Genomic DNA, 26,937 nt, shown 5'->3' with positions numbered 1-26,937 from the left:
AAACTGATTCAATGTTGTCCTGCCATTAGAAACCCGTTAACAGAATTGATGACGGGACAAATTTGAGACAATTTTAAAACTTTAGGAACTTAAATAGGACGAAAATATTGGGAATAAAAATGATACATAGAAATAAATTTTAATTTTATCCTTCAATAATATCAATTTTTTACTTTACATAGTATTCAATTATTTTTTAATCACATCTAAATAAATTACACTTAATCATATTACTTTCATTTTAAATAAATTAACTTTTTGTATAATTTTACTCTTAAAGATTTTTAGTTATCAGGAATAAAATGTTTGTGGAATGATTAGTATATAAACTTGCAGAAAAGAAAAAAATAATATATATACAATAAAATATAAATTATTAATTTTGTCTCTAATGTATCAAAATTCTTTAAAATTATAAAAAAATAAATTTATTTAAAATGAAAGTAATGTGATTAAATGTAATTTATTTAGATATAATTAAAAAATAATTGAATACTATGTACAGTGAAAAATTAATACTATTGAAAGATAAAATTACATTAAAATTTATTTTTATGTATCGTTTTTGTCCCTAACGTTTTAAAACCGTCTCAATTTTATCTTGCCGTCAATTCTGTTAACGAATCTCTAACGGCAGGACAACATTGAGTCAATTTTGAAACGTTAGGGACTTAAATAAGACGATTGAAACGTTAGTGACAACTTTAGGACTTACTCCAAACGTTGGGGATAAAAACGATACTTTACTCTAATTTTTATCAAGGTTCAAATGCAACAATTGCATATCAAGCTTTGGAAGCAAAAATAACTCATCGAAAGTTGAATTTAGCAACATCAGATCACATACAATCATACAAGGAGGCGAATAATACGACTTGAATCATGCGATTTAAATGGAAGGGGAAGGTGACACTTAAGATGCAAGTGGTGCAGAGACCACTACCAAAGCCGCCGAACTTTTGGAGACAACGATGATGTGGAGGGTCGTGATTTGGCTGGAAAGACAAAATGTGTGCAAAGATTAGAGCCTCGGACAGACGTCGTCACCTATCCAAGATCAAAATTGTCTTCAAGATTGGCGAGGTTGTTTCAACTTTATCCACCACTCTTGACGGGTATCGTGTTCAAGATCCGTCAGGCAGCTACAGCACTATACGTCAAAAGCGCTGGCCACCTGAGATTCTGAGAACGAAGCAATAATGATAATGACTGCGGAACAAGTGCAACTAGCTGCAGATCACGACTAGCAACAGGAGGGAATGAAAGCTTGAAAAATAGACTAGAAAGACAAAGTGCGACCAAAAAGAAAGAGGCCCTTTGAATTCAGGGATTTAGGATGGGGGGTGTGTCCAAATTGAATAACTATATAATGAAATGCTATTATGGAGATATATAGAAAATATTTTAAAAACAAATTTATACACCAAACTCTTCTACATAGAAGCAAATTCGTCTCATTGGCCTCGTCAATTAGACAAGTAGACAACCTTTTCAGTCTCTATTTAGCTTTCCTTAGACCAAGCAGTTTCCACCCCCGGCGACCAACTCTCAATAGATTGCAACTACGATTGTACTAATCCATAAACCCTTACACCCTAATCTGATAGCACATGCTACTTTAAAAGAGCTTGCTGAAAAGAATAAAAACGGATCATGAGGGGTGAAAATTGGTACTTCGTTCATCTAACTCTAGTAGGAAGCAATGGCAATGTGGACTGGATTAAACTGCTCATCTTGCCTCTCAAGCTTCCAACAGTGTTCTTCAGTGTTATACATGTCTTGTCAACAGGGATCTCATTGACCTGTAGCAAGTGCAACTGCCTTTCAAGATACCTATCGAGACTGGCCTCTGCAATGTTAATGAGACTCAGCGACTCATTAGTGTGCATGAATTTTGTGACAAGAAATCCAGCTAGAACATGCTGATCAGCTTTAACAAGTTCTGATATGAACATAGGGAAAAGGGTCGTTCTGAAAAGCAGCAATGGATTCTCAGCGTCTTCACTAGTGTTGATTCTTTTACCTGATACCAAAGCTTGTTGACATTGATTGGATAAGTTTCCAATCAAATAGCAGATATAAGAGAAACTTTTACCATAGGTGGAGTCACTGGAGATAGTAGTGAGAAGCCCAGATGATAGAACGAGAATTAGTAACTCAACGTTCCTAATCTTTAAAGTAGGGATGCTTTGACGCAAGTTATCCTCAATTGCAGCCAGACACTGTAAGTGTAATGCTTTGTAAGGCAGCAACAATGTCATCTTCAAAGCCGCAAAGCAATCGATGCCGAGTGCTATCTGGCTTAAGCTCCTGGCATCATCTTCATCAAGTAACGTAACATTGGGTTTTGATAATGATTGATCAATCAGTCTCAGCACATCACTAAACCTTGATACGCTTGTGAGCTTTTTAAATATTTCTGTCCAACACACATGTAACGGATGAACAGAAGCAGAGTCCCCTTTCTTTACTTTCTCGGTGTTTTCCACTTCCTCAAGACTTTCCCATCCCTCGTCCCAATCATCATTGTTCCAGTCATTCCCACCTTCAGATGCTTCAGCAGCATTTTCTCTTTCTCGATCTTTCACTGTTGTGAACAGTCCATCCCACTCTTCCAAAATAGCTATCAGAGCATCGAAGTGGGAATCATTACTCGCTTCTCCAAAGAACTTCAGAAAGCAAGATACAGCCGAGTCTACATTCAATAGGTCGTCTGCGGTGATTTCTATGCTAGGAGAGATCGATGCTACAAGCTGAGATGATTTTAGAGCAACCAGAGTATTTGTAAACCTATTAGAAGAATCTTTGTTATCCAGCAACTGCTTGTTGACATCAGTCTCACTCTTGCTGCCAGCATAAAGCAACTCATTCCATTCTTCCCACGGTTGGACATTGGCTTCCATTTCAGCTGAGAAACCCTTTATACTTTTACCTGATATATATTGCATAAGCTCTAACACATAAACTCTGATGGAGCTTGGCAACTGTAAATTGTCGGAGAACTGTACCATTCTTTCCCAAATTACACGTCTAACACATTGCATGACTTTTACATCACTTTCAAGCTTGCTTAAAGATGACAATATATGAAACAGGTTCCGGTTCTCATGGGATCCATTGACTAATTCCTGCAGAACAGCTTCCAGAATATCCAAATAGAAATGAGGAAGATCTTGGGAACCTTGGCCAGAATCAGAAGCTAAACCTGATTCTGACGATGCAACAGAAAAAACCTCAGCAACGGCCCCATACCCACAGCCAGAAAAAATCATAGCTTTGCAGAAATTATAAATTTCTAAAGTAGACTCGCCACTCAAACCGCACTGGACATAGCCATAAATACTTCCCCATCCCTGACTTGGTGAGATTATATCCTCCATCACCAATTTCATAAAAGCTTTCAGACAACTTATTAAACACATTGGATTGAAGCAAACAGTTTCTCCTGAGCTTTCCTCCAATGCAATTTCTTTCATATCATCTGCCAGTCTCGTCCAGAAGTCTAGAAGAACAATAAGACAGTCTTGCCATGTTGAATTGTCTGGAATGAATCCATAAGAACTGTAAAGAGGAATGATTATAGTGAAGTACTTCTTCATGATCCCCAAAGCATCAGACTGACTCAAAAGTCCAATGTATGATCGGCATGAACCATAGCTGTGCTCAAGCTTACTTATGAAGCTTTGAAGGTACTCAGGCGTTCTGCCACTAGATTCATTTGCAGCTTTGCTCTCCAAATCACTGAGCAAATGCAGGATGTAATGCTTGTAGACATCCTGCCATGACATGAATCCCTCAGGCAATGAATCGCCGTAAATATTTGCAAGAGTCTGTACCATTTTTGACAAAGCTGACAAGCTACTGTCGTCTATACATGCATAAACTTCATCACTAAAACACTCAAAATTCAAACCATGTAAACCAGCTATATTTTTGAAGTTAAGATTGTTAACAAATGATACACGTTTGCACTCTTGCTCAATGACTCTGTAATAATGAGCAAACCTTAAATCAGAATTTTGATGATCATGATATGTCATTGGTGATGAATCTTTGGTGCTTTCCAGCTGCAAGTAGCACTCTGCCAACAGGCCATACACATAAGCAAGCCGGAGTTTGTTGCACCCATCAATTGCTGGGTATACAATTGATGAAATGGTTTCAATGGTATTGGCTCCATTCTCAACTACTTTTCCTTTAAAATCTGCAATTTCGGCTGTAATATCATCATTTGTCCAAACATCAGAAACAAGGACAGCACTTAAGTATTGCAATAGCACCTGCAATTAACAAAGAAATAATGAGATTATCAACTGATCATTCAGACAATATCTTATATAAAAAAGACATCCCGGTGCACAAGTATTCCGCATTGACTCAGGGTCCGGGAAAGGGCCGCACTCAAAAGGTGTAATGTATGCAGCCTAACTTGATAATTACATCATTGGCCATTTCCACACCTTGAACCCGTGACCTTGAGATCACATGGAGACAACTCAACCGTTGCTCCAAGGCTCCCCTTCAGACAATTTCTTATATATATATAAGTTTATCTAAAGGCAGAAGCTATTAAACTTAGGCCCCGAAACAACTTCTATACAAGACCCCCCTTCATGTGAAGGCTTGTTAAAACATAGGTGTAATAAAGATAATGGTTTCATACTTTCATCGTAATGAAGACATATTTCCTTATGATACATATTTCAGGATATTCTAGCAAATCCTCATACCTCAGTACTCTTTAAGCCATAAGTATCAGCCAATTTTAAAGTGTCCTTAAGAATGTGCTTTTTCTCCATTTTTACTGACTCAATGAGATTGAGAACTACATTCTCAATATAAATGGAATCCCCAGACAGAAAACGCTCTGTTTCAACCCCAGGAATTATCTTTTGTAGTGCTCTGGAATGATCAGTCAGACGCTTTTGCTCTTCTAGTTTCAGTTTCCACTCTCTCCAAAATGAGGACTGTACCTTGCCAAGCTTATCTATTTCATCTGAAAGTAGAATAAAATAAAAGTTGGAATGATGTCTTTGCTAAAAATACCAATTGCCACAGCAGAAATAAATGAAGGGGGAAGAATTAAGTTCATAACCAATACAAGCATGATAAACTTACCAGAAGTGGGTGATGCATGCTTTTCCTTAAACCTCATCTTCAATAGCTCCTTCCTCTGAATAGGATCAGTCCCTATTCCAGAATTGTGTAATAAGCTGTAAGCCATCCCAACATTCATGATGCTACAAACTTGCTGGTAATCTTTTCGTATTTTGAGCTGTTCTTCTATAATTTCCACTCCATTGAAAGCATCAAAAAGATTCAAAAGATAAGAGCACCCAATTATATCTTCTTCTTCAGTAACTGGTTGCTCCATAACTGATTTTGCTAGAGAAGCAATCAGATTGTCTCTAGGGGAAAATTCATTTCTAGCCAACCAGGACAAAATGGTCACCACAGCCTGTGTTCTGATGTTCAAATACTGCTTCCCAGTTATGAATTTTGTATCATGTTCTCCTTTCTTACTCAAGTCAAGCAACCAAGGGAGTTGTGAAGCAGCAAAAGACAGAACTTTTACATTTTCAGTCAAGGACGATGCCCAATCTGCTTGATCACCAATAGTTAAGCTTTTAGCAACAGCAGAAAGCTCTTCTTTAATTTTCTCAAGATGAACATCCTGATTGTTGGTATTCATGCCATTAGACGCTTGAAAGCAAATATTTTGAATGCTTTGTTTGGGAAGTGAGTTAAAAGACGAACCCTGTAATGAAAATCTTGAAGAATTTGTCCCTCTCGAAATCATTAATGTTTCACACTGGCCTTGCAAATCCAAGTCTTTCCATGCATGGAGAAGCTCCCCAATGGATTCCTCATCACAGTAACTCAAAGCAAAGCCTAAAAGTTGCTTTCTAGAGTCTACATCCATATTTTCAAGAGCAGGACCTCTTGCAATTGCAGCACATAAATCCCACACGTAACCATGCCCCTTGCGGGCCAAAACAAGACAAAGATCAAATGCCAATTGCAAATCACCTGAAACTGCAGCTTCTCTAGCAATAGCTTCCTCAACAGCTGCTATTTCATCTGCAGACCTCAGGCCAAGAAGTCTAGCAACTTCAATAAGTTCATCAACATGAAAATATGCTCCAGTTGGACTTGTGATTGCCATTTTCACAATCTCCATAGGATCTTTTATTTGCCTGAACTGCATGGGAAGAATGTTCACCCCAAGGTTGGGAAGCTTAACTGTAAGTGCATCAATAATATCTGCCTCTGCCTTGACATTTGCACTATTTGGATATAGGTTAAGGCATTCTCTAGCATTCCAGATCTGGAACAATTTACAGCACCGTAATTAACCAATTCATGCAGTTGAGATCAAGTAACAAAAAAAATACAATAAAATGCATAGTTCCATCTATTATCCGATTTACGGCTTCAATAGCATGCTTTGCATTGGGAACAAGTCTCGGACATTAGATGTTAGAATTACTATGTTGTAACAGAAAATCTTACTTCTGAACAAGAAAGACTTGAAGCTGAGAAAAAGTATTCCCTAGCTGCTTGAATGACAAGGCTTTCTGCCTTCTCCGATGCCAAAGCAACTGAACTCGTACCCTTCAAATAATTTCTTGCAAGAGAGAACTTCCCAGCTTTGAGCAGCCCTCTGCAAAATTCAACCAAAATATACTCCAGGTCCAGGAAAGGAAATGCTTTTTCCCTCAAGTATTGCATATCACGCCACATGGTGGCCCATTCACTATCAGATCGGCTAGGTTGACGGCGAATAAATTTAGATAGAATAAGGCGAATGATCTGTTTGACACCCTTCTCATCTGATTCAGCCTCCACAAAAAAGTTTAATGGCTTTGGGACCTGTATCGATACAAAAGACAACACAATAAAATAAGTACATAACATATGGCTAAACAATATGTTGAACTTTATAACCATGTTGCCAAATAGTTAAGTGGCAAAAACAGTACCAAGCAACAATTTCGTAATCCAGATCATGTTGACATACACATTTCCGTTGACATACAAATAACCATAAAGTATGCCAGTTTGGAGTTACATAGCGAGAAAGGAGAAACTACCAACCTGGTAGAATGCCAAAAGTCTCCCAGCTTCAATATGACCTTCAGCAAGTCTAAGTCTTCTCTCAAGGTTCTCTATTTGAATTGTAGTGCCTGCGCAAGAATACATATTTTAATGTAACCAATGATTAATATTAGATACCAAATCATATCTGCAAGAATTCACTAAATGGCACATAGCACAGGCACATATAGAATGAGATATGAATAGAAATGTCTTGGAACTTGGTAAGTTTTGGGATCCAAAGGATAAGTACCCAGCTTAAGAACACACTGATATCACAATCAAATATAAACTAAAAGGAGGCAATGGTACATAATGGTTTATAGGAGGACGAATTTTGTTGACACTGAAAAATATTGGATGCACGTGTCAGTCAGTACTCACTGGTTGATAGAAGATACATGGCATAGGACCATGGAAGGCAATCAATTAAGCAAAACCATGTAAATAATGTTTTATCAAAGTTCGAAAAATAGTGAAATTTTGATTTCAAGATAATTGTCGGAATATAAGTCTTTAGATTTCCCAAGAAGCCATTAGATAGCTCTTAACAACAGCCAAATCATGGACAATCTTAAACGAAGGTGTTAAATGATGACAAGCAGGTGTAATAGATGTACTAGCAGAAAAATGAACAAATATAGTAACAAAAAAAAAAGTGGTTAACAACATTTACGAAGGGGAAAATGGATTAACCAAATAAAGTTAATTAACTACAGTCTGGTAGTTGTGTCAAACTGTAAATATATCACCAGCAACCCCAAGTATATGTTTGCCCCTTTGATATTTTTATTTAACTATTCTAGTGAAACCCTAAGAAATATTGAGTATAAATGAGCAAAATTATAGAGCTAATTACCATTATGATATTAGAACCAAACTCACCATGTAGCGGAGGTAATTTAGATAGAATGGATGCCATTGTACTCCACCTATCTGTAACTGTGGACAAATATATGCATTGCAAAGCACAGTCAATAGCTTCCACATCACTTTTGAAATAGGCATTGCTTTGGAAGTTTCTGCACCCTTCCTCAATAACCACCAAGCATATGTTCAATTTATTCACCAAAGCAGTTTCTGTCAACCATCTCACCAGAAATGATTTCTCTATATTTTGATTTGCAGAATCAAGAAGACTGATATCTCCGCTTAGGGATACCATGTGAAGCTTTCCATGCATAAAAGGAATAGCTCTATTGCGTAGTCTTTCATTTACATTCTCCTCTTTGACTCCCTTAAGCATAAATTTAAATTTATCATAGTCCGACAACTCTCCCCACCTGGCAAGACTCATATTGAAGCTTGTTTCGCCATCAGTGTCATCAGAATAAATAATTTGATACAAGTATAGGACATCCTGATGGAATTGCTGCAACTCAGATAAACCTTTGTGAAGAGCAAACTCAAGAAACCTTAAACAATTATCCAGCTGCCCACTGAAATCATCCATGAATCTAGCTCTATTTTTATACCAATTGATGAGCTCATCAATTGATGGCCAAAAAGTTCCAAGAAAATGTTTAACAAGTGGTTCAGTTTTGGCTTGGATTTGAATGTCATGGCTTTCAACTGATGTGTTAATGAAGCAAACCATCTTCTCACATTCAACCCAATCATCTTTCCTCACTGCAACACCAGCAGGAGGAGATCTCCCAGGAAGAAGCTGCACATATGTTTCGGCAGGAACTGTTTCTGGGATGGCAGATAAAATTTCCAACATAAATGGAGATAAAGAATACGGATGACGCTTAAACAGCAAATTTAAGGCACCAATTTTTCCGCTTTCAGCCAGTGCTACAGCAGCTTCGCTAATAGGCATAACACGAAACTTGCCATATTCCTGCACAGAAAACCTGCAGAAAACTGTGTCAATGAACTTTGGGTCAGTGGAAACCATCAGAATTATTGAACAATCACAAAACTTAAACATCCTATTGTTTGTGATTGTGGTGATCAGTAATTACATAATGCTTGTGCTCAAATATGTTTTTTTTTTGGAGTCTAATTTAACAAAATTGACTTCTATTACTTTTAGCATACCTTCCCATGTTTACTCCGAGAAATGTTTCTAACCTATCTCTAAATTGCAAAATTCGAAGTCTGGCCAAACGAGCATTCCATACTAGAGTAGAAGTATGATCATCTACTTCTGAGAATCTATAATGGTCAGTGATGTGGAGACCATAATCCAGTAAAGCTTTCACAGCATCTTCTGTAGGTCCAATTCTATCAACACATTCGGAAAGTACAAACTCTCTATCCTTAATACTTGACAAATATTTATTTATTTCATTTAATCCTTGACTAGAATTCAACCACTGTGACTTCAGAACTTCATCTTTATCCAGTCCATGACTATCAGCGAAATCCAGAGCATCATGATATCTTTTCTTGCTAATCAATATACCGTACATTTCAGGGACAGATTTCTCAGAAAAAGTAATGAGGCACCAGAGCAACCTAGAAAAGTGAAACTGATTAAGCCTATCTTCAGTGATCCACTCTATATGTTGTAACTCATCTGTTGATCCAACATCAGAAGGATTAGATCTTTCTTGAGATGACGGAGTTGCTAACAGAAAAAGACAGCCCTTGTATTTTGGTGCACCTTCTACAACAGGCAAAAAGTATGCAGGACCCTCTTCCTGAACTTTTGAACCATTTAGGATGTCAATCAATGAAACAACACCATTCCTTTCTACAACAGCAAGGATATGGTCACTCCACCACATAAAATCCATAAGACCCACAGAGGACCTACTCCCTCCAACTGATAAATTATCAAACATTGATGAATCGTCTAGCTCCCCCAAGCAAAGCCGAGATAGTGTAAAGCCTTTTCTGTCCAACTTAAAAATATGCAAGCACCCTGTCAAATCCAGTGTAGTAATGAATGTACCTTGTGGTGAGATTAGCACCTTTGGATATGTTAGTTGACCTCTGAAATCTTTTGGCTTTACATATAATCCCTTAAACTGCAAAGAGGACAACTGCTCCAGTTCTCTACTTGAATTTGTATGCCAAAGAGAAAGATGGCAAGACCCTAGAGATAAATGTATAACTAATTAGTGAAGAACTTTGTCAAACACCAGTTGCAGATCAAGACATGTAAAAAAATAATAATTCGATTGCCTCTTCTCCAGATTCCAATAACTTGTGTTACTAGAAAAGAAATAGTACTAGGGATATCAACAAACTCAAGATAAGAGGACAAGGCATACAAAGTTCAGTGATGAATTAATTCATTTTTGTGACCCAGAAAAAAAAGGGGGGGATTTCAAAGGCATGAAATCAATGAAAATTCATTACCAAAAATTAAAAAAAAAAAAATTGGAATTTAAAAGAAAACCATACAACTGAGTACTTAAAAAGACATTGGCGTTCACCTTTACAAACATGTGTGACATAACACATATTTTACTGCATATATGTTAAAAAAAAGGAGGGAGGCGAATAAAACAAAAAATTCCCTTTTCTTACGTTCAAAGGATCAAAATAAGAACTATATTTTTTTTTCCAAAAAATTGAAAGAAAGGATATCAAATATATACAGAGAAGACAACAACAATATGTAGTGTAATCATAAAAAGGTTATTTAAACCAAAAACAGAGGACGGAAGTGAGTTTAATGCAGCTTTTAAACAATTGAACCAAAAGGTAAATTTTTAGCACACAAATGTTTGTAACCCAGAGAAACTTTATTCAGATTTCAGAAGTATGTATTAAATGTCCTTTTCTTAGCTTTATTTCAATTGTTAAGAAAGAAAGACTGAAACCAATCAGGTGAAAAGTTTACTTATGGAATTAATAAAAGTGATAGCCAAAATTCATCTATTTAAATAGTATAATGTATTTCTTAAAACAGAACAAATCATATATAACAGAAAATAACCGAAATTGTACCAGAGTTCTTGTGAACAGCCACCAAAAAGTTAAGTTCATGATGACGGTCAAAGCAGAAAATATTGCTGCAGAGATTTTTCCAGTGATAAGAAGTATAATTGGGAAAGGTATAGCCACTTTGTCCATAACTGAGCTCAATTTGTTGAAGTGAACCATCAGATGTAATGACAGAGAACCTACATCAAAAGAGAGAGCAAAAAATATTCATATTGGCTTTCCATTGGCCTAGTTAGTTCCCAACATTACCCGAGAAAGTGTCCAAGTAGTCACACTTCAATTTTTCTACAGAATATTAAAAGCAAGGAACACAGAGATGTTAGAACTTACATGTAAGACTTGTGCTCATCTGACCCATTTTCAAAAGATAGGCCAACAATCGGTGAAGATATTTTCAAATGCTTCTTCACAATTTCAGCTATTACTTCACCATTGAATTTGATAAAATATAGCGTATCAGTATCATCAACAACCCCAAGAATGTCATCATCTTCAGACCACGCTCCCATACTAAATGTACCAAGGCTGCGACCTAACAACCCAAATCTATATCAGAAGCAAGTTTATAAAGACAACAGACAAGTAATCAGGTATAAGTTAATTTCTAACATCCTTTATCCAGGAGGAAGGAATTCATTAAAAAATGAATAAACATATCCAGAAACGCTATCATGGCATAAAGCTAATGGAAACACTACACAGTCTACACAAACTCAAGATTTGGATAAAATCCTTCATTGACACAAGCAAGAGTTCATCCATTCTTCTATAACTTGCAATCTGTTTTTTATGACTGTCGTCCATCTCTTAGGAAGAACCTCGCGAGTGCTGCCATCCATTATTTGCATGTAAAAAATACAACATATATTACAGAAAAATAGTATTATGTAATTTATATTGGCAGAGAGCTAAATGCTGCTAGTCACTTCCTAACAAAACTCTATAAAACTATCATGGCATTAAAAAGGTACAAATCCCAGATTTTGGGTGTTATTACCTATGATCCCTCAAAATATATGCCTTGGTCCTCTCCCCTTATATCACCAACGCATAACTTAATCATTGTTAATTACTATAGAAGCCTCAACATTCCATCATCTACAAAAAATTTTATATACATAAAGTTCACGTACATCTACAACAAAATTTTCTAAGCTGAAATCACACAACACGATCAAAGAAACTAATAATATCCACCAACAAACACTCCAAAAGAACACAATAGTTTAGAGGAGAATAAAGATAATTACCGGCGAAAATGCCGCAAGGCACTTGATAATCATCGTCTTTACTGAGAACCGTTATCCGGTTCCCGGCGGCGACCGCAACGTGTTTGGCGGTAGGGGAAACAAACAGCGACACCAATCTCCTGAGCTTCTTCGGCTGATTATACTCCGTCCACTTCTCCTTCAGCTGACTCACACCTTATAACACAAAACCACCGCCAAATAACCGTAAATAGAGATTCAGCAAGCCAAAAACGAACCAGAACTAAAGCCGTTAGGTGATTCGAGGGGAAAAATGCAGAAACGTACCTCGAACCGAAAGCAAAGAGCGGAAGCTCCCTGCAGTGCCATCATTGGCCTGAAAATTGGAGAAACGGAATGAATTGAGATGATCCAGAAGATTAGAGCATAAATCGGTAGAGAAAAGAAGAGATCTTGGTTGAACCTGGCGTTGCGGAGGGTAATTTGGAATTTGCATTGTAGTAGTAGTAGAAGAAGAAGACGGTGATGTGGAAGAAGAAGCGTGGCGTCGCGTCTCGTAAAGCGGGAACTCCATGTGGAAAGTGTTGCAGCAGCAACTGTGCCTTAGAAACTGCACCGCATTCGAGCGTGTGTGTACTGCGTCGGCGCGTAGCTACCAATATTGTATAGATTTGTGTGTTCCCCAGAGAGAGGGAGAAGACGACGCAGAAAATGGCTTCAGCTTCAGTTCTTCCTCGCCTTGGTCCCCAAAAAAAAAAAACAAAACAAAAATTAAATATTTTTTGAAAAAATATCTCGAGATTGAAATAACATTTTTTAGGTTTTTAAATACAAATTCAATTCGATCAAGTGCTTTTTTTTATAAGATAAATTATCAAAATGAAAGTCAAACATTCATGTTGTTTAGTCACAAAAAAAAAAAAAACATTCATGTTATTCTTAAAAATAATTTTTAACAGATAAATATAATAAATAAATTTTTGAAAAATATAAAATAAATAAATATTAAATATATATTTTAAAAATTAAATTTTGATATATTTTTATAAATATGATTAGAAAAATAAACTTAATATAATTTCAATTCGATCAAGCGTATTTTTTTTATAGGATAAATGTTAAAACAGTAGTCGAATATTCATGTAATTGTTAAAATTAATTTTAAAAGATAAATAATAAATAAAATTTTTAAAAATTTAATATAAATAAATAAATATTAAATACATATTATAAAAAATTAGAAATTAAATTTTTATAAACATGATTATTATAATACAATTTTTTAACTTTAAAAGTTGGTATTTTTTGTGATTTCAAAATAGTCAAAAATATTTTTAAAAAGTGTAAAAAAAAATTCACTAATAATTTTTTTTGCATTTTTTTTATGCGACTTATCTAAATGATTCGATAAAATTTAAATTAAATGCATAAATTATTTGTCAAATACAATTTTTTTTGCTATTTATAAAAAGCATTTTTTGTTATTTTTTTATATGTTTAAATTTTTTAATGATTTTTTTTGTGATTTATATCTTTTAGAATTGTTTTTGTTAATGATATAAATATTCAGATACGATAATTTATCATTCTTTTTTTATGAATAAAAAATACTCATATATTAATCTAATTTTTTTGGAATATTTAAAATTTTAATTTAAGATATAAAAATCAATCTTTAAATTTTTTGAATTTTTTTTAATATTTTGTCATTTCTATGAAAGAAATTGTAAAGAAAAATTCATTTAGTATAAAATTACAAAATTTAAAAGATAAAAATATTTTTAAAATTAATTTTCAAATAATGATGTCAAACAATTGTCTTTAGAGTCTTTTTCCAATATATCTCCAACTATTTTGTGCATTTTGTCAAAATTAATTTTTATTATCAAAATGCCATTTCTTTTTTCAATGTTTATTTTTATCAAAAATTAAGTTATGCGGCCAAAATGCTAATTTCAGAAATGCTTTTTTTTTTAATCTTGGGGGATCGGGTTGGTTCTTTAGTATTGAGCGTAATACTAGGTGGTAAAACTGGCCATGATGCAGTCATTTATTGGCCAGCGACAAATCCTTAAATAAAGCTCAAATTCGCGACGAATTAGTCCTTAATCTGTCGGATTGGGAAGTACCATGAACAACAAAAAAAAAAAAAAAAACTAGCCCATGATAAGGGATGTAGATTGGACCTTGCAAGATGGAGACATATTTCTCACCGAGTTTTAGTATTTATTTGATTGCGCAAAATTGTCTAGACACCAACAAGATAAAGAATTAAGTAGAGTTTAAAAAAGAGATAAAAATTGAGACTAAGAGATAGATATTAAAATAAATTTTAATATTATATTTGGTGTAAAATAGAAGATAGGAACTGAAATAAAAATCAAGTTCTAATTTAATTTTTATAAAGAATAAAGTCAAAATTAATTAATTAAAATGGGAGTATTTTAGATATAAAATGTTATTAAAATTTTAATTTTTGTCTTCAAAAATTTTAGTCTCGTGTGTTTTTATTTTCTAGAAGTATTAAAATACTTAAATTTTAGAGATAAAGACAAAAATTTCAATATTAATTTTTAGATCAATAAATAAATACTGAATTTTAGTCTTTTAATCTTCATCTTAATACCTCAAAATAAACACTACTTTAAAGATAGTAAAAGAGAGTATGAAATAGCAGAAGCGGCCTTGAAGAGATGCATCGAGATTGTGAGTCCTTTCCTCCTAAACTTATCTTTCATTCTCTCTCACCCTTACTCTCATTGTTATAGATTTATCATGGCTTCACTCTTTCTCTCTAGAATGAACTACTAACTCGACTTCTGTCAATTTTTTAGAATGACAACGCGACTCCTTACTATAAAAATGATTCATTTCAGTCTCTGTCCTTTATTTTTGTGACTCAACACGGTCTCTGTGAGTATTTTTCTATCAACTCTGAATAGAAAATACTGACGTGTCAGGTTCAAAAATGGACAGGAACCTAATTGTCTCTAAATTTAAATTGGTTAGGGGTTTATTTGTCTCTATTCTTTAAATGATATTTTTTTTAATATTCATTATATTAATATTCTTTTTTTAATAAATTATTGAATATATGGTATAATAAGTACAAACTAATTAATAAATTATTCAAATTTAAAAATATTATTTATTATGAAACTAAATAAATAATTTTTAAATATATAAATAATAAATATTAAAATACGGTTAATACATTAATAATAATAATCCTATGATATAATATTAGTATTATAATTTAGATAATTTTCACAATAAAATAAAAAATAATAAATACATTATTTGATATATAATAATTTTTTGAGTTTTTCTCTCTTTAAACTAAATTAATAATTCTATTTAATATCTTTGCACTAAAATACACTATGAGTAGACTACTAATACTAAATAAAATAAAACATAATATATATTTATTATGAAGACCAATTATAAACTCAACAAACTCAAAACATCAATAATATTATTAATCTATCAATAATACATATTCTCATAAGGTACAGATCCATGAAGATTTATCAATATTAAAATAATGTGGGTTAACTAAAATTTTATGTAAATTAAAATTTAATTAAATGTTACATATATTTACTCAAAATATTATTCATAGATTAATAATATTATTGATGTTTTGAGTTTGCTGAGTTTATAAATAGTCTTCATAATATATATATATATATATATATATATATATATATATATATGTTATGTTTTATTTCATTTAGTATTAGATTATTAGTATTTAGTAGCATACTCATAGTGTATTTTAGTACCAAAATATCAAATAGAATTATTAATTTAGTTTAAAGAGATAAAAAAAATTGAATTTGCTATTACTCAAAAAAATTTTACTATATATTAAATAATGTGTTTATTAGTTTTTATTTTATTGTGAAAATTATTTAGATCATAATACTAATAGTATATCATAGGATTATTATTATTATTAATGTATTAACCAAATTTTAATATTTATTATTTATATATATTTAAAAATTATATTTGAGAATTATTCATAATAAATGATATTTTTAAATTTGAATAATTTATTAATTAATTTGTACTTATTATATCATATATTCAATAATTTATTAAAAAAAGAATATTAATGTAATGAATAAAAAATTTTAAAAAAATATTATTTAAAGAATAAAGACAAATAAATTCCTAGTAAATTTAAATTTAGAGACAATTAAATCCCTGTTCATTTTTAAATCTAACACGTCAATATTTTTCGTTTAGAGTTGATGGAAAAATATTCACAGAGATCACATTAGATCACAAAAATAAAAGATAGAGACCAAAATAAAATATTTTTATGATAAAAAATCACATTATCATTCTAAAAAATAAACAAAAATCAGATTAGTAGTTCACTCTTACCTCTGTGCAGGTCCTGAAAGTTCTTTTATCCCCAATTTTCTTATGCATTTTATTTGTCTTTATCTTATCCATCACATGTATATATAAATTCATACACACTTCATCCTTATTATACTTTAATTCATTTATACAATTTTTCGCTGCTTTGATCTAGTATCAATTTAACGTTATTAACTAAAAAAGTTATTATAAAAAATATATAAAATTTAGTTTTCAATGTAAATATTGTGCACCTATTAAAATAAAATATTTATACTTTTTACTAATAGTAATAAATTTATTTATGTTACTTTTTATTTTTAAAATTGTTAGGTCTTTTAACACACAGTTGAAGTCAAGTTGAATTTTATAACAAGACAAATTTAATACTCGTAAATAGTTTATAATAAGTTACAAATCAGAAATCAATAAACTTTATTACGGACTTAGTATGTTAAATATGAAATTTGACCTGAAATTTATTAGTATTTTTCACTCCTATGTAAATGTTAGACAAGTTTATATATATTTTTTTTCGATGATATCTTTGTGTGACTTGATAACTCAAACTTTTAAGTCCAACTAGATTAGTTAGCACTGTTTTAAGTTTGTTAGAATTAGTTAATATTGACTTTATTTACGGTTAGTTAGTTAGTCTCGTTAAAAAATTTATGTATAAATACACAAATATATGACTGATAGAATCAGTTAATCACTAATCCAATTTATGTGATTTCTCTCAACAAGAGAATGTGTAGAGAAACATTCTTCCCACATTCCATTAGTTCTTGAGTCGCTCCCTTTAAATGCAGCTCAAACTCACCTTTCATCATGGTGCGGTGAAAGTGGAGGCTAAAATCTAAAGGTCGAATTGATTCGAATAAACAGCGAGAAAGATATGATTGACGCATCAAATCGAATTCTTATTTGAAACTTCAATTCCAATTTCAACTTTAATTTTTTACCTAAAACCCTATATATTCGATTTTTGGTTGTGATTGATGCATCAAATCCTCATTCACAACTTCAATTTCAATTTCTTGCCTCAAACCCTTGATATTCAATTCCTAATTCAATTTTTCTTTCCACTCTACTCCAAATTCTTTTTCAAATTCTTCAATCTACAATTTCTCTTTGCTGTCCAATTCTTCCTCTTCTCTTCACTCACACGATAGACATTGATGATATTACAATGAGCTTAGCAAAATTTCTGTTTCTCAGATGCTAACAATTGTTTTCCGATCAACGAATTTAGAAAAAAAGTTATGAATCTTGAACGCTAAAAGATTCATTGATACATATAGCGCCAGATCAAGGAAACGAGCTTCCAAACATGGACATGCACACCTTTGCGAATATGATGAATCAATTCAACATCATGCAATCTTAGCATGCAAGGAAGAACATGAATCCTCTCACAGATTTGTTGAGCCCGTACTACTTGCATCCTGATGAAAGTTCAAGATTCCCTCTAATCACTACGATCTTGACATATTTAAATTACCACAGTTAGGAAAAGAATGTGGAGAGCGTTAAGGTCAAAAAATAAGGTAAAATTTATTGATGGTTTAATTGAAAAACCAGATGTTGAATGATCCATTGTATGAAGCATGTGATAGATGCAACGATTACATTGTTTCTTGGGTAACCTTGGCATTAAGTCCAGAAATCGCTCAAAGTGTGATATGGCACGATGTTGCAGGAGATTTATGGCGAGACCTAAAACACATGTATAGTCAAGGGGATATATTCAAGATGGATGAAATTGATGATGAGCTAAGCACAATCAAGCAGGGTGAACTATCCGTCTAAACAAACTTCACCAAATTGAAGGCAATTTGGGAAGAGCTTGAAAATATGCGACCTATACCCCCTTGTGTAACGTGTGCAGCGACTAATTGTGCATGTGATTTGGAGATTGTCAAAAATTATAGAGAGGATGCCTATGTCATGCGATTCTTGAAAGGATTGAATGAAGTTTATTCTTATGTAAAGTCTCAAGTCATGTTGATGAAGCCAATGCCAAAGATTGACGAAGCTTTCTCCTTGCTACTTCAGCAAGAAAGGCAAATACATCAAACTGAACCTATACTCAATGCCAGAACCCTCAAGAACGCTTCAAGCAACACTCCTCAAGCAAATAGAGGAAGGGGGCGCGACAGAAGAGCTGGCAGAGGAAGAGGAAGAGGATCTTCAAAACAATGTTCATATTATGGGAAGACTGGCCACTTGGTTGACGTGTGTTACAAGAAACATGGAATGCCACCTCATTTCAAGCAAGGTGGAACAAGCTTCATCAACAATGTAGTTGCTAAAGAGAATTCTGATACAAACAACAATGTTATTGGAGAGAGTTTACCCTAGAGCAAAAACGCGTGCTATTGTCTATGCTACAACAATCAGATGCACAACAAATACAAGAGACAATAGGTACAACAAATCAGTTGGTATCACTTCCATTAAACTAAGGTATAGCTTTCATAATGTATCTCAATGTGTTTTACAGTAGTGCCCAGGTAATAGACTCAGGGGCCACACACCATGTGATATTCTCTTTAGATGCTTTTCAATTATATCACCATGTGAATCTAATCACTGTCAAACTCCCAGATGAAACCTGTACCAACACCTCAACAGCGAGAACTATATTTTTCTCAGATTCATTCTTTCTTACCAATATCCTTTTCATTCCAGAATTTAAGTTCAAATTGGTTTTACTTTTTAAACTAACTAGCTCTATTCACTGTGAATTTGTTTTTAATAATGTTTGCTACAAGATTTAAGATTGCTCTACCAAGAAGATGATTGGTCAAGCTGAGCAAAAAAGAGGGCTATATGCATTTGAGAATTTAACTCCAACTCAGTCAACTAACAAGGTACTAGCAGCAGCACTCATCACACACAACCACAACAAAAGGAACACCACACAATTGCATAATAACATCTGACATTGTAGACTAGGTCATTTACCAAAGGATAAGATAATTGTAATGAAAAAATATTATACTTGCATAAAAAACTCACATTGTAATAAATCTTGTGACTCATGTCATTTCTCAAAATTAAAACTATTGGCATTTGGACACAGTTTGTTAAAGGCAGAAAATAATTTTGATTTGATTTATTTGGATATACGAGGATCCATTAATCACTTATCTACTACTAATCATAAATACTTTCTTACAATTGTGGATGATAGAAGTAGATATACATGACTTTTTTTAATGAAATTAAAGTATGAAGTCAGAGACTTAATCAAGAGTTTTGTAACACTAATCCAAACTCAGTTCAATAAAACAATTAAAAAAATTCGAACTGACAATGGATTAGAGTTCCAAATGCAAGCATACTATGAAGCCATGGGAATTATCCACCAAACTAATTGTGTTGAAACTCCTTAATAAAATGACATTGTTGAGAGAAAACATCAACATATATTAGGTGTGACTCGAGCACTCATGTTTCAAGCAAATATTCCAAAATATTTTTGGAACTATGCAAGTGCTCAAGCCATTTACATAATCAATATGATTCTCATCATAATTTTGAAAAATAAATCCCCATACCAAATTCTATATAACAACCTACTAGATATCAACTACTTTTGAGTATTTGGTTGTCTTGCTTATGTTGCCACTACTTCAGCTCATCAAAAAAAAAACTTGATTAAGGGCCAGAAAATGCGCTTTTTGGGGGCATAAACAAGGAGTTAAAGGCTACCTTTTCTATGATCTAAAAACTAGAAAAATGCTTCTTTCTAGAGATGTTGAGTTCTATGAGAACATTTTTCTTTTTAATTCAATTACTCATGACATCTCTGATTCTATACCAGAACCAGAAAATCATATTCATTAATTCATAAATCCTTATGATTCAACTATTCACTCTCATTCATAAAATATCACTCACTTCTCATCCAATAATACACCGCATGCATCTCCTAGTCCAAACACATATTCTCTAATAGTTTTGAGTTCTCCCTCACACACATCACCACATAATCATTCACCATAACAACATGAATTTCAAACGGCATTACCCACTGTTGCACAACATCAAAATACTACACTGCCTGCTGGGCTTATTAGGCGATCCTCAAGAGAACGGAGACCCCCTCTTACCTAAAAGACTTTTACTTCTCCTTATTAAACACAGGACCAACTTACCAATCATCTTCAGCTCCTGCAACCCAATGAAAATATCCACTAAGTGATGTCTTATCCTACGAGTTACTATCACCTTCACATAGGAACCTATCCTTAGCATTTTCTACCGTTGAAGAACCAAAAATCTATCCAGAAGCAATTGTGCATTCTTGTTAGCAGCAGGCCATTAGTGCAGAACTTGAAGCTCTAGAGAAGAACAACACTTAGTTTTTTACTACTCTGTCGAAAGGAAAATGCATGATTGGCTGCAAATGGGTATTCAAAACTAAACTCAAAGATGATGAAAGTGTTGAGAGGTACAAGGTGCGTCTTGTTGTAAAGGATTTCACCCAAGTCTCTGGCCATGACTACTTTGATACGTTCAACTCTGTGGTTAAAATGAACATACTAAAAAATTTTCTTGCTGTTGCAGCCACAAGTGATTAGATCATTCATCAACTTGATGTCAACACGGCCTTCCCCCATGACGATCCTGAAGATGTGTATATGAAAGTACCGCCAGGCTTTAAGGTTGATGATTCTACTTTGGTTTGCAAGTTTACATGGTCTCTTTATGGATTAAAACAAGCAAGTAGATAGTGGCACACCAAGCTTGCCACCACTCTCACCAGTTTTGGATACCATCAATCGAAGCATGATGATTGTCTCTTCACCAAGAGCTTTGATAATTCCTTCACTGCCATACTTGTGTATATGGATGACCTCGTTTTGTCAGAAAATTGTATGGTTGAGATTCAGGCTATCAAAGATTACCTGCACAAACTGTTCCAGATCAAGGACATTAGTGAACTTAAGTACTTCTTACGCATCGAGTTTGCCAGAAGTAGGGAGGGATTTGAAATGTACCAACGCAAATATTGCCTTGAACTTCTTGAAGATTATGGCATGCTAGCTGACAAGAGTGCCACAACCCCAATGAATTACTCCAGTCACTCCAATCAACTATCAAAATCCACAGGAACAAGGTTAGAGACCAACACTGAATATCGAAGACTAATTGGGTACTTACTATACTTGGCAAATATAAGATCCAAAATCAGCTATGCAGTTAGCAAGTTAAGCCAATTTTTGAAATGTCCCACTGACAAACACTTCAAAGCTGGTCTAAGAGTACTAAGATACTTGAAATCCTCCCTAGCACAAGGTCTATTCTTTTCCACCAAGTCAGATTTTGAAGTGATTGGATATTCGGATAGTAATTGGGCTGTATGTCCTAATTCGAGAAGGTCAATAACGGACTATTGCTTCTTCCTGAGAACAAGTTTGATAACATAAAAGAGTAGGAAGTAAAATGTGATGGCCAAATCATCAGCAAAAGCTAAGTACAGGGCTCTTGCGACAGCAACATGTGTAGCTCAGTGGATACGTTTCATCATGAATAAGCCCAAATTCCCACCAATAAAACCAATAGCCATCTACTGTGACAGTCAGGAAACATTACACATAACTGCTAATTCAATATTTCATGAGAGAACAAAACATATAGAAGCGGATTGTCACATCGTTTGTGACAAAACCAAGGAACAAGTGATCAAACTACTGCCTATTAAGTCTGCAAAGCAAGTTGCAGATATCCTCACTAAAACATTGAGATCCAAGTTGTTCAATTCATGTCATCGCAAGTTTAAACTCCTCACATTCATGCGCCTAACTTGAGAGAGTGTGACTTGATAATTCAAACTTTAAGCCTGATTAGATTAGTTAGCACTGCTTTAAATTTGTTAAAATTAGTTAGCATTGACTCTATTTATTATGGTTAGTCAGTTAATTTCTTTAGTAAATTTATATATAAATACACAAACATATAATTGATAGAGTCAGTTCAATCACTAATTCAATTTCTGCGATTTTTTTCAATAAGAAAATATGCAGAAAAATATTCTCTCCACACTCTGTTAAGTTCTTGAGTTGCTCCTTTTAAATACAACTCAAACTCACCTTTCATCGTTTTGTGTCTAAATTATGGAGAAGGAAATAAGTTGTGCTAAAAGAGACAATTATATATAGCTCTTCAACTCAATTTAATTAGATTCTTAGAAATAGAATACATGTGGCAATTACCAAAACACTAACAACAAAAATCATCAACATGTAAGAATCTCTTTATACATCTCCCTAATATTATAGTTGACTATTATATAAATCAACAAATACGCGAACAAACCAGTCCTAGTCACTATCGCGACTAAAGCATATGTCTTTCCTATATCCAAGTTTGCACAAAAGAACCCAGATGTTCTTGTTTAGTACTTAGGAAAAATTTATAAGATGCTTGTTGTAGAATACTTGCAATAAACAAATTTTTACCAATTAAAAATTGCATCCAAGGAGAAGAAAAAGATGAGTCGAATCAATATCACACCTGTATACTTTCACTGCATGTATATACATTGTATAAACATGTGATATTAGTTAAGAAGGGTATCAGAATCAATATTAGTTTGGTGAAGTCTTTGGTGACCAAAATACTAATGACTAAAGATGGTTAAGAGTTGACTTTTAAATAAAATAGTGATACTTAGTGGGTTTGGTCTTACAACTTTCTAATATTCTAAAAGGTTTAAGTGAGTATGTAATAATTACTAGGAAGTTACTTTATGAATAAAATTGTCATTTGAAGTTATCTTATGTGTTGTTAGATTTTGGACAAAAATATTATTAGATCATTATACAAAATAAGATAAAAAATGTTCAAATATAAGGTCTAATAAATTTTTTTAGCAAGATTATAAAATAAAATTAATTTCTTCAATAATTTGTTCCTTAATTTGTTTGTATTTCTCTAAAAAAGATAACTGTAAAAAATATTGTGATACCTTAAAAATTTTATTAAGAGAACAAAACTAGTATTTTTTTTACGAGATATATTTATAAGCTTTATTTTTTATATTTGTTTAAAAAATTGTTGGATTGTGGGAGTGTTCTTTTTTTTAATAATTATATAAAAAATAATAATGCATTAATGCAAATATATTAACATTTGTAAATTAAGTATATTAATAAAATTTTAATAACTTAATTAACATATCAAAAAATTTAATAATTAAAAAGTATTTTCTTGCTATTTTAATATGTTAACAATATTATTTATAATATGTTTAATAATAGTGTCTTCGCAAATATTTTGTACCATTATATTTTTTTGATTATCTTTTGTATAATATAAAAAAAAGTACATGTCAATATATAATTGTATAAGAGAGATAAAAAAACATAAATTTAAAAAAGATCCAAATTCAAATTAAACAATCACAATTTTTTATTTTAAATTTAGGTTTAAATAATGAAATTTCTTTCTCGTTGTAAATTAATTATTTAGTAATTTTTTGTGATTTGATTGCAAAATTGATTCCGTGTGAAATTTACCGTAGAAGTTTTTTTCAATGAAATTAACCATTCCATGCAAGACTAAAACTTCACTAAATAAAGAGTTATGCTATGTGTACACTAAAAGTAGTTACTAAAGTTAGTCACCAATATAAAATACATATTAAAATATAAATACACATCTATTATATCTATTATATACTACTAATTTTATAATCAAAATGTGTCACATGTCACTTTCTTATTGCAATTAAAATAAAATTTTGCTTTTCAAAATTAAAGAATTCTTCCATCCTCTCTCACCCTTTTTCTATCTCTCTCATTCTTTCACTCACTCTATCTCTCTTGTATATCATTATTAATCTACTTAATATACTAAAACTGGGTTTTTTCCCAACTAATAAGGGTGACGTGTCGATCTCTCGTGAGTCCGTTTTCCCTCCAAAACGAATGAAATTTTTCATATATTCTAAATTATTTTATAAAAAATACCTTTATTATAATTATATTATTATATTATAATTAATATTTAATGAATAATATATAATTATACTAATTTAGGAACATATCTTCATTATAATTATATCAAATCAATATTTAATGCACTATTAAACTACTTATCAATTATAATACATAATTACTGTACATAATAAAAAATTGCCTTAATAATAAGTAATTTACATATTTATTTTTGTTTTACTAAAGTCTATAAATAGTGTTTTTCTGTGGTACATGAATCTAAATTTGAGAGTCAACTCGTAATTTTATATTTAGTATTTTTTTACTACTTTATAGAATAAGAATGTATTTTTCATTTTTTATTGAAGTTGATCCTTTTAAGGTACAATTTATAATTTTTTATAATATTTTTTATATACTCATTCTATTATATTATTCTTTTAATAATTTATTAATTGTTGTTACTCTAAGTTATTCTTATTGTCTAATATTCCAGTTCGATTGTCTTTTACCACAATCGTTTACAATGCATCACATTCATGAAATATCTCATCGAGTTGTCTTCACTGATTCAGGTTCCAATTACATGGATGTAAGCGTTCAAAGAAGGGGCAATAATCTCTACTTTACCGAAGAATGGTTGGATCTACTCACCTATTATGACCAACCTAATGGAATGCGGTTAAAGTTAGCTTTCTTGAGAGGAGCTCGATTTTTTATTGAGGAATTATATCCACGGAACTTTATAGGGCAAGTTCAAGTTCTATCCCCTCCATGCTTTTTACATCTGCCCGAAAATCTTTGAAGTGGAGCACATAATGAGATTGAATTCGCTCAGTTTAAGTGCAGTTTTGATAAATTCGTGACAAACTCAGATATGCAATTTCAACGATTGGTAATATATTTAAATTTTCTTATTTTAAGTTGTTCATTATTAGAATAATTTTATAACATATTGTGATTTTTTTCAGAAATTATCGGCTTTCTTTTGCATGCATGCAATGCCATTGAGAGGAATAAGGGTTAGTTTGGTATCTCGGTGTGGCAATTTTATACCTTGCCGCATTGCATGGATAGCGGATGATGAAGCTCATTTAACAAGATGATGGTTTGAATTTACACAAATTCTAAATGTTGATATTTACGATGTTATTTCAGTTGGTTATCGTTACGAGAATGACTCTATACTATACGTGACTAAGAATTAGAATAAATTCAATATTGTTTAAGTAATTTGATTTTAATATTAGTATTTAATTAAATTATAATTAGAAAATTTTAAATTATTGCCTCAATTTATATATTATGAGTATTTTTCGTGGATGTACTATTTTTAAATAATTTAATAATTAATAAAATGAAGTGGTGTCAGATATATTATTTAAATTTATTTTTATCCTTTATTTCTTTATTTGTATTTTCATTATATTTGCCAAAAAATCTCTATCTAAACATATAGTTTTCGTTGACCTAAACACAATTTAGTTGCCAATAAAAACCGATTTTATCTATAAAAAATAATGAAACATATATCCTTTGATATTATATTAATATAGTAAGTAGACATTATGATATAATAATATCTTTAATTTTATTATAATTAGCTCATAAATAATGTATAATTATATTATTTTAGAAAAAAATTTCATTATAATTATATCAAATCAATATTTAATTATGCTAAAATATGTTAATTATAATTATATCATAAAATTCATGCCGCATCTCTTAGTTTTTGTATATACGCTTTACTAGTTAAATACTAGGCCAATGCTATGGTGTATATTTTAAATTTCTTTTACATTGTAGATTTCAAATTTTATCTACACATGTAGAAGGATAGGTGTCAAAAAAGGAGAACTAAAAAATCTATAAAAATAGATAGTAGAGATAACAAAGTCAAAGAATTAAGACCCACAAAAATTGAACAAATTTGTAAATTGTAATAAACTAATAATGGATCCACATGTTTTTAGATTATTTTTAATGATTCTCATCATCATTTTCTAATGAGGTTTATTTACAATCATATTAAAAAAAATTAAGTGGATACGGATTTTTTTTATATAAAGATCGCTTCGCTTCAATTGCATGTAAAAGAATTGATACACTAAATGTTGAATTTAGTGATATACTGAAGTCATTTACCATTTGTTATATTAATTTTGTTTTTGGAGTTTTATTATTAGCAAGTATTATATTTGTACCTTATACAAAATTAGATGATATTATTAATGAAAAATTAAGTATTAAATATCTAATTAGCATTTTTTAATATGAATTAATTATTTTGTAAATTTTTACAGTTATTGTTTTGTTAGCAAAATAATAATAATAATAATAATAATAGATTTATAAGTATATTTTAACTTTAATTAAATAATTTTTTCGATTAGACT

General features: G+C 31.9%; 3 protein-coding genes across 5 annotated transcripts; 2 read left to right on the top strand and 1 right to left on the bottom strand.

Moving 5' to 3' along the window:
* Positions 1–1,367: 1,367 nt before the first annotated feature.
* On the bottom strand, positions 1,368–13,052 carry LOC112705877 (MAG2-interacting protein 2). 3 transcript variants are annotated; one of them, XM_072200508.1, is made up of 13 exons: positions 12,673–13,006; positions 12,537–12,585; positions 12,252–12,425; positions 11,999–12,099; positions 11,332–11,829; positions 11,005–11,180; positions 9,142–10,144; positions 7,984–8,954; positions 7,099–7,187; positions 6,514–6,873; positions 5,119–6,328; positions 4,731–4,996; positions 1,368–4,280 (listed from the first exon to the last, which is right to left on the bottom strand). In XM_072200508.1, exons 5-13 carry the CDS (start codon positions 11,508–11,510, stop codon positions 1,680–1,682), a joined length of 6,855 nt encoding a protein of 2,284 aa, XP_072056609.1. In that variant the 5' UTR covers positions 11,511–11,829; positions 11,999–12,099; positions 12,252–12,425; positions 12,537–12,585; positions 12,673–13,006; the 3' UTR covers positions 1,368–1,679. The 3 variants fall into 3 exon arrangements, with proteins under 3 accessions (XP_072056609.1, XP_072056608.1, XP_025612660.1); XM_072200507.1 differs by having other exon boundaries at positions 11,332–11,533; XM_025756875.3 differs by lacking the exon at positions 11,999–12,099 and having other exon boundaries at positions 11,332–11,533; positions 12,673–13,052.
* A 5,118-nt stretch (positions 13,053–18,170) lies between these two features.
* Positions 18,171–18,950, top strand: LOC140174636 (uncharacterized). Its single transcript, XM_072200119.1, has 2 exons — positions 18,171–18,381; positions 18,478–18,950. The coding sequence occupies exons 1-2, from the start codon at positions 18,171–18,173 to the stop codon at positions 18,948–18,950; spliced, it is 684 nt and encodes a 227-aa protein (XP_072056220.1).
* A 2,495-nt stretch (positions 18,951–21,445) lies between these two features.
* On the top strand, positions 21,446–22,027 carry LOC140174635 (uncharacterized mitochondrial protein AtMg00810-like). Its single transcript, XM_072200118.1, has one exon. The coding sequence runs from the start codon at positions 21,446–21,448 to the stop codon at positions 22,025–22,027; it is 582 nt and encodes a 193-aa protein (XP_072056219.1).
* Positions 22,028–26,937: the final 4,910 nt, after the last annotated feature.

Source organism: Arachis hypogaea, chromosome 8 (genome assembly GCF_003086295.3).
Source record: "Arachis hypogaea cultivar Tifrunner chromosome 8, arahy.Tifrunner.gnm2.J5K5, whole genome shotgun sequence".
Lineage (NCBI taxonomy): Eukaryota > Viridiplantae > Streptophyta > Magnoliopsida > Fabales > Fabaceae > Arachis > Arachis hypogaea.
Note: the sequence above shows the minus strand (reverse complement) of the source record. Positions and strands in the feature narration are given on the sequence as shown.

What these genes read in the sequence shown, in the direction of transcription:
- LOC112705877 (XM_025756875.3), bottom strand. Translation starts at nt 12,783, where the DNA reads ATGGAGTTCCCGCTTTACGAGACGCGACGCCACGCTTCTTCTTCCACA. An exon ending in CTCGGAGTAAACATGGGAAG is followed by an intron (nt 8,955 to 9,141) that starts GTATGCTAAAAG and finishes AGTTTTCTGCAG; the next exon opens with GTTTTCTGTGCAGGAATATG. An exon ending in GACTTTTGGCATTCTACCAG is followed by an intron (nt 6,874 to 7,098) that starts GTTGGTAGTTTC and finishes GTATCGATACAG; the next exon opens with GTCCCAAAGCCATTAAACTT.
- LOC140174636 (XM_072200119.1), top strand. Translation starts at nt 18,171, where the DNA reads ATGTTGAATGATCCATTGTATGAAGCATGTGATAGATGCAACGATTAC. An exon ending in GCTAAGCACAATCAAGCAGG is followed by an intron (nt 18,382 to 18,477) that starts GTGAACTATCCG and finishes TAACGTGTGCAG; the next exon opens with CGACTAATTGTGCATGTGAT.
- LOC140174635 (XM_072200118.1), top strand. Translation starts at nt 21,446, where the DNA reads ATGGATGACCTCGTTTTGTCAGAAAATTGTATGGTTGAGATTCAGGCT.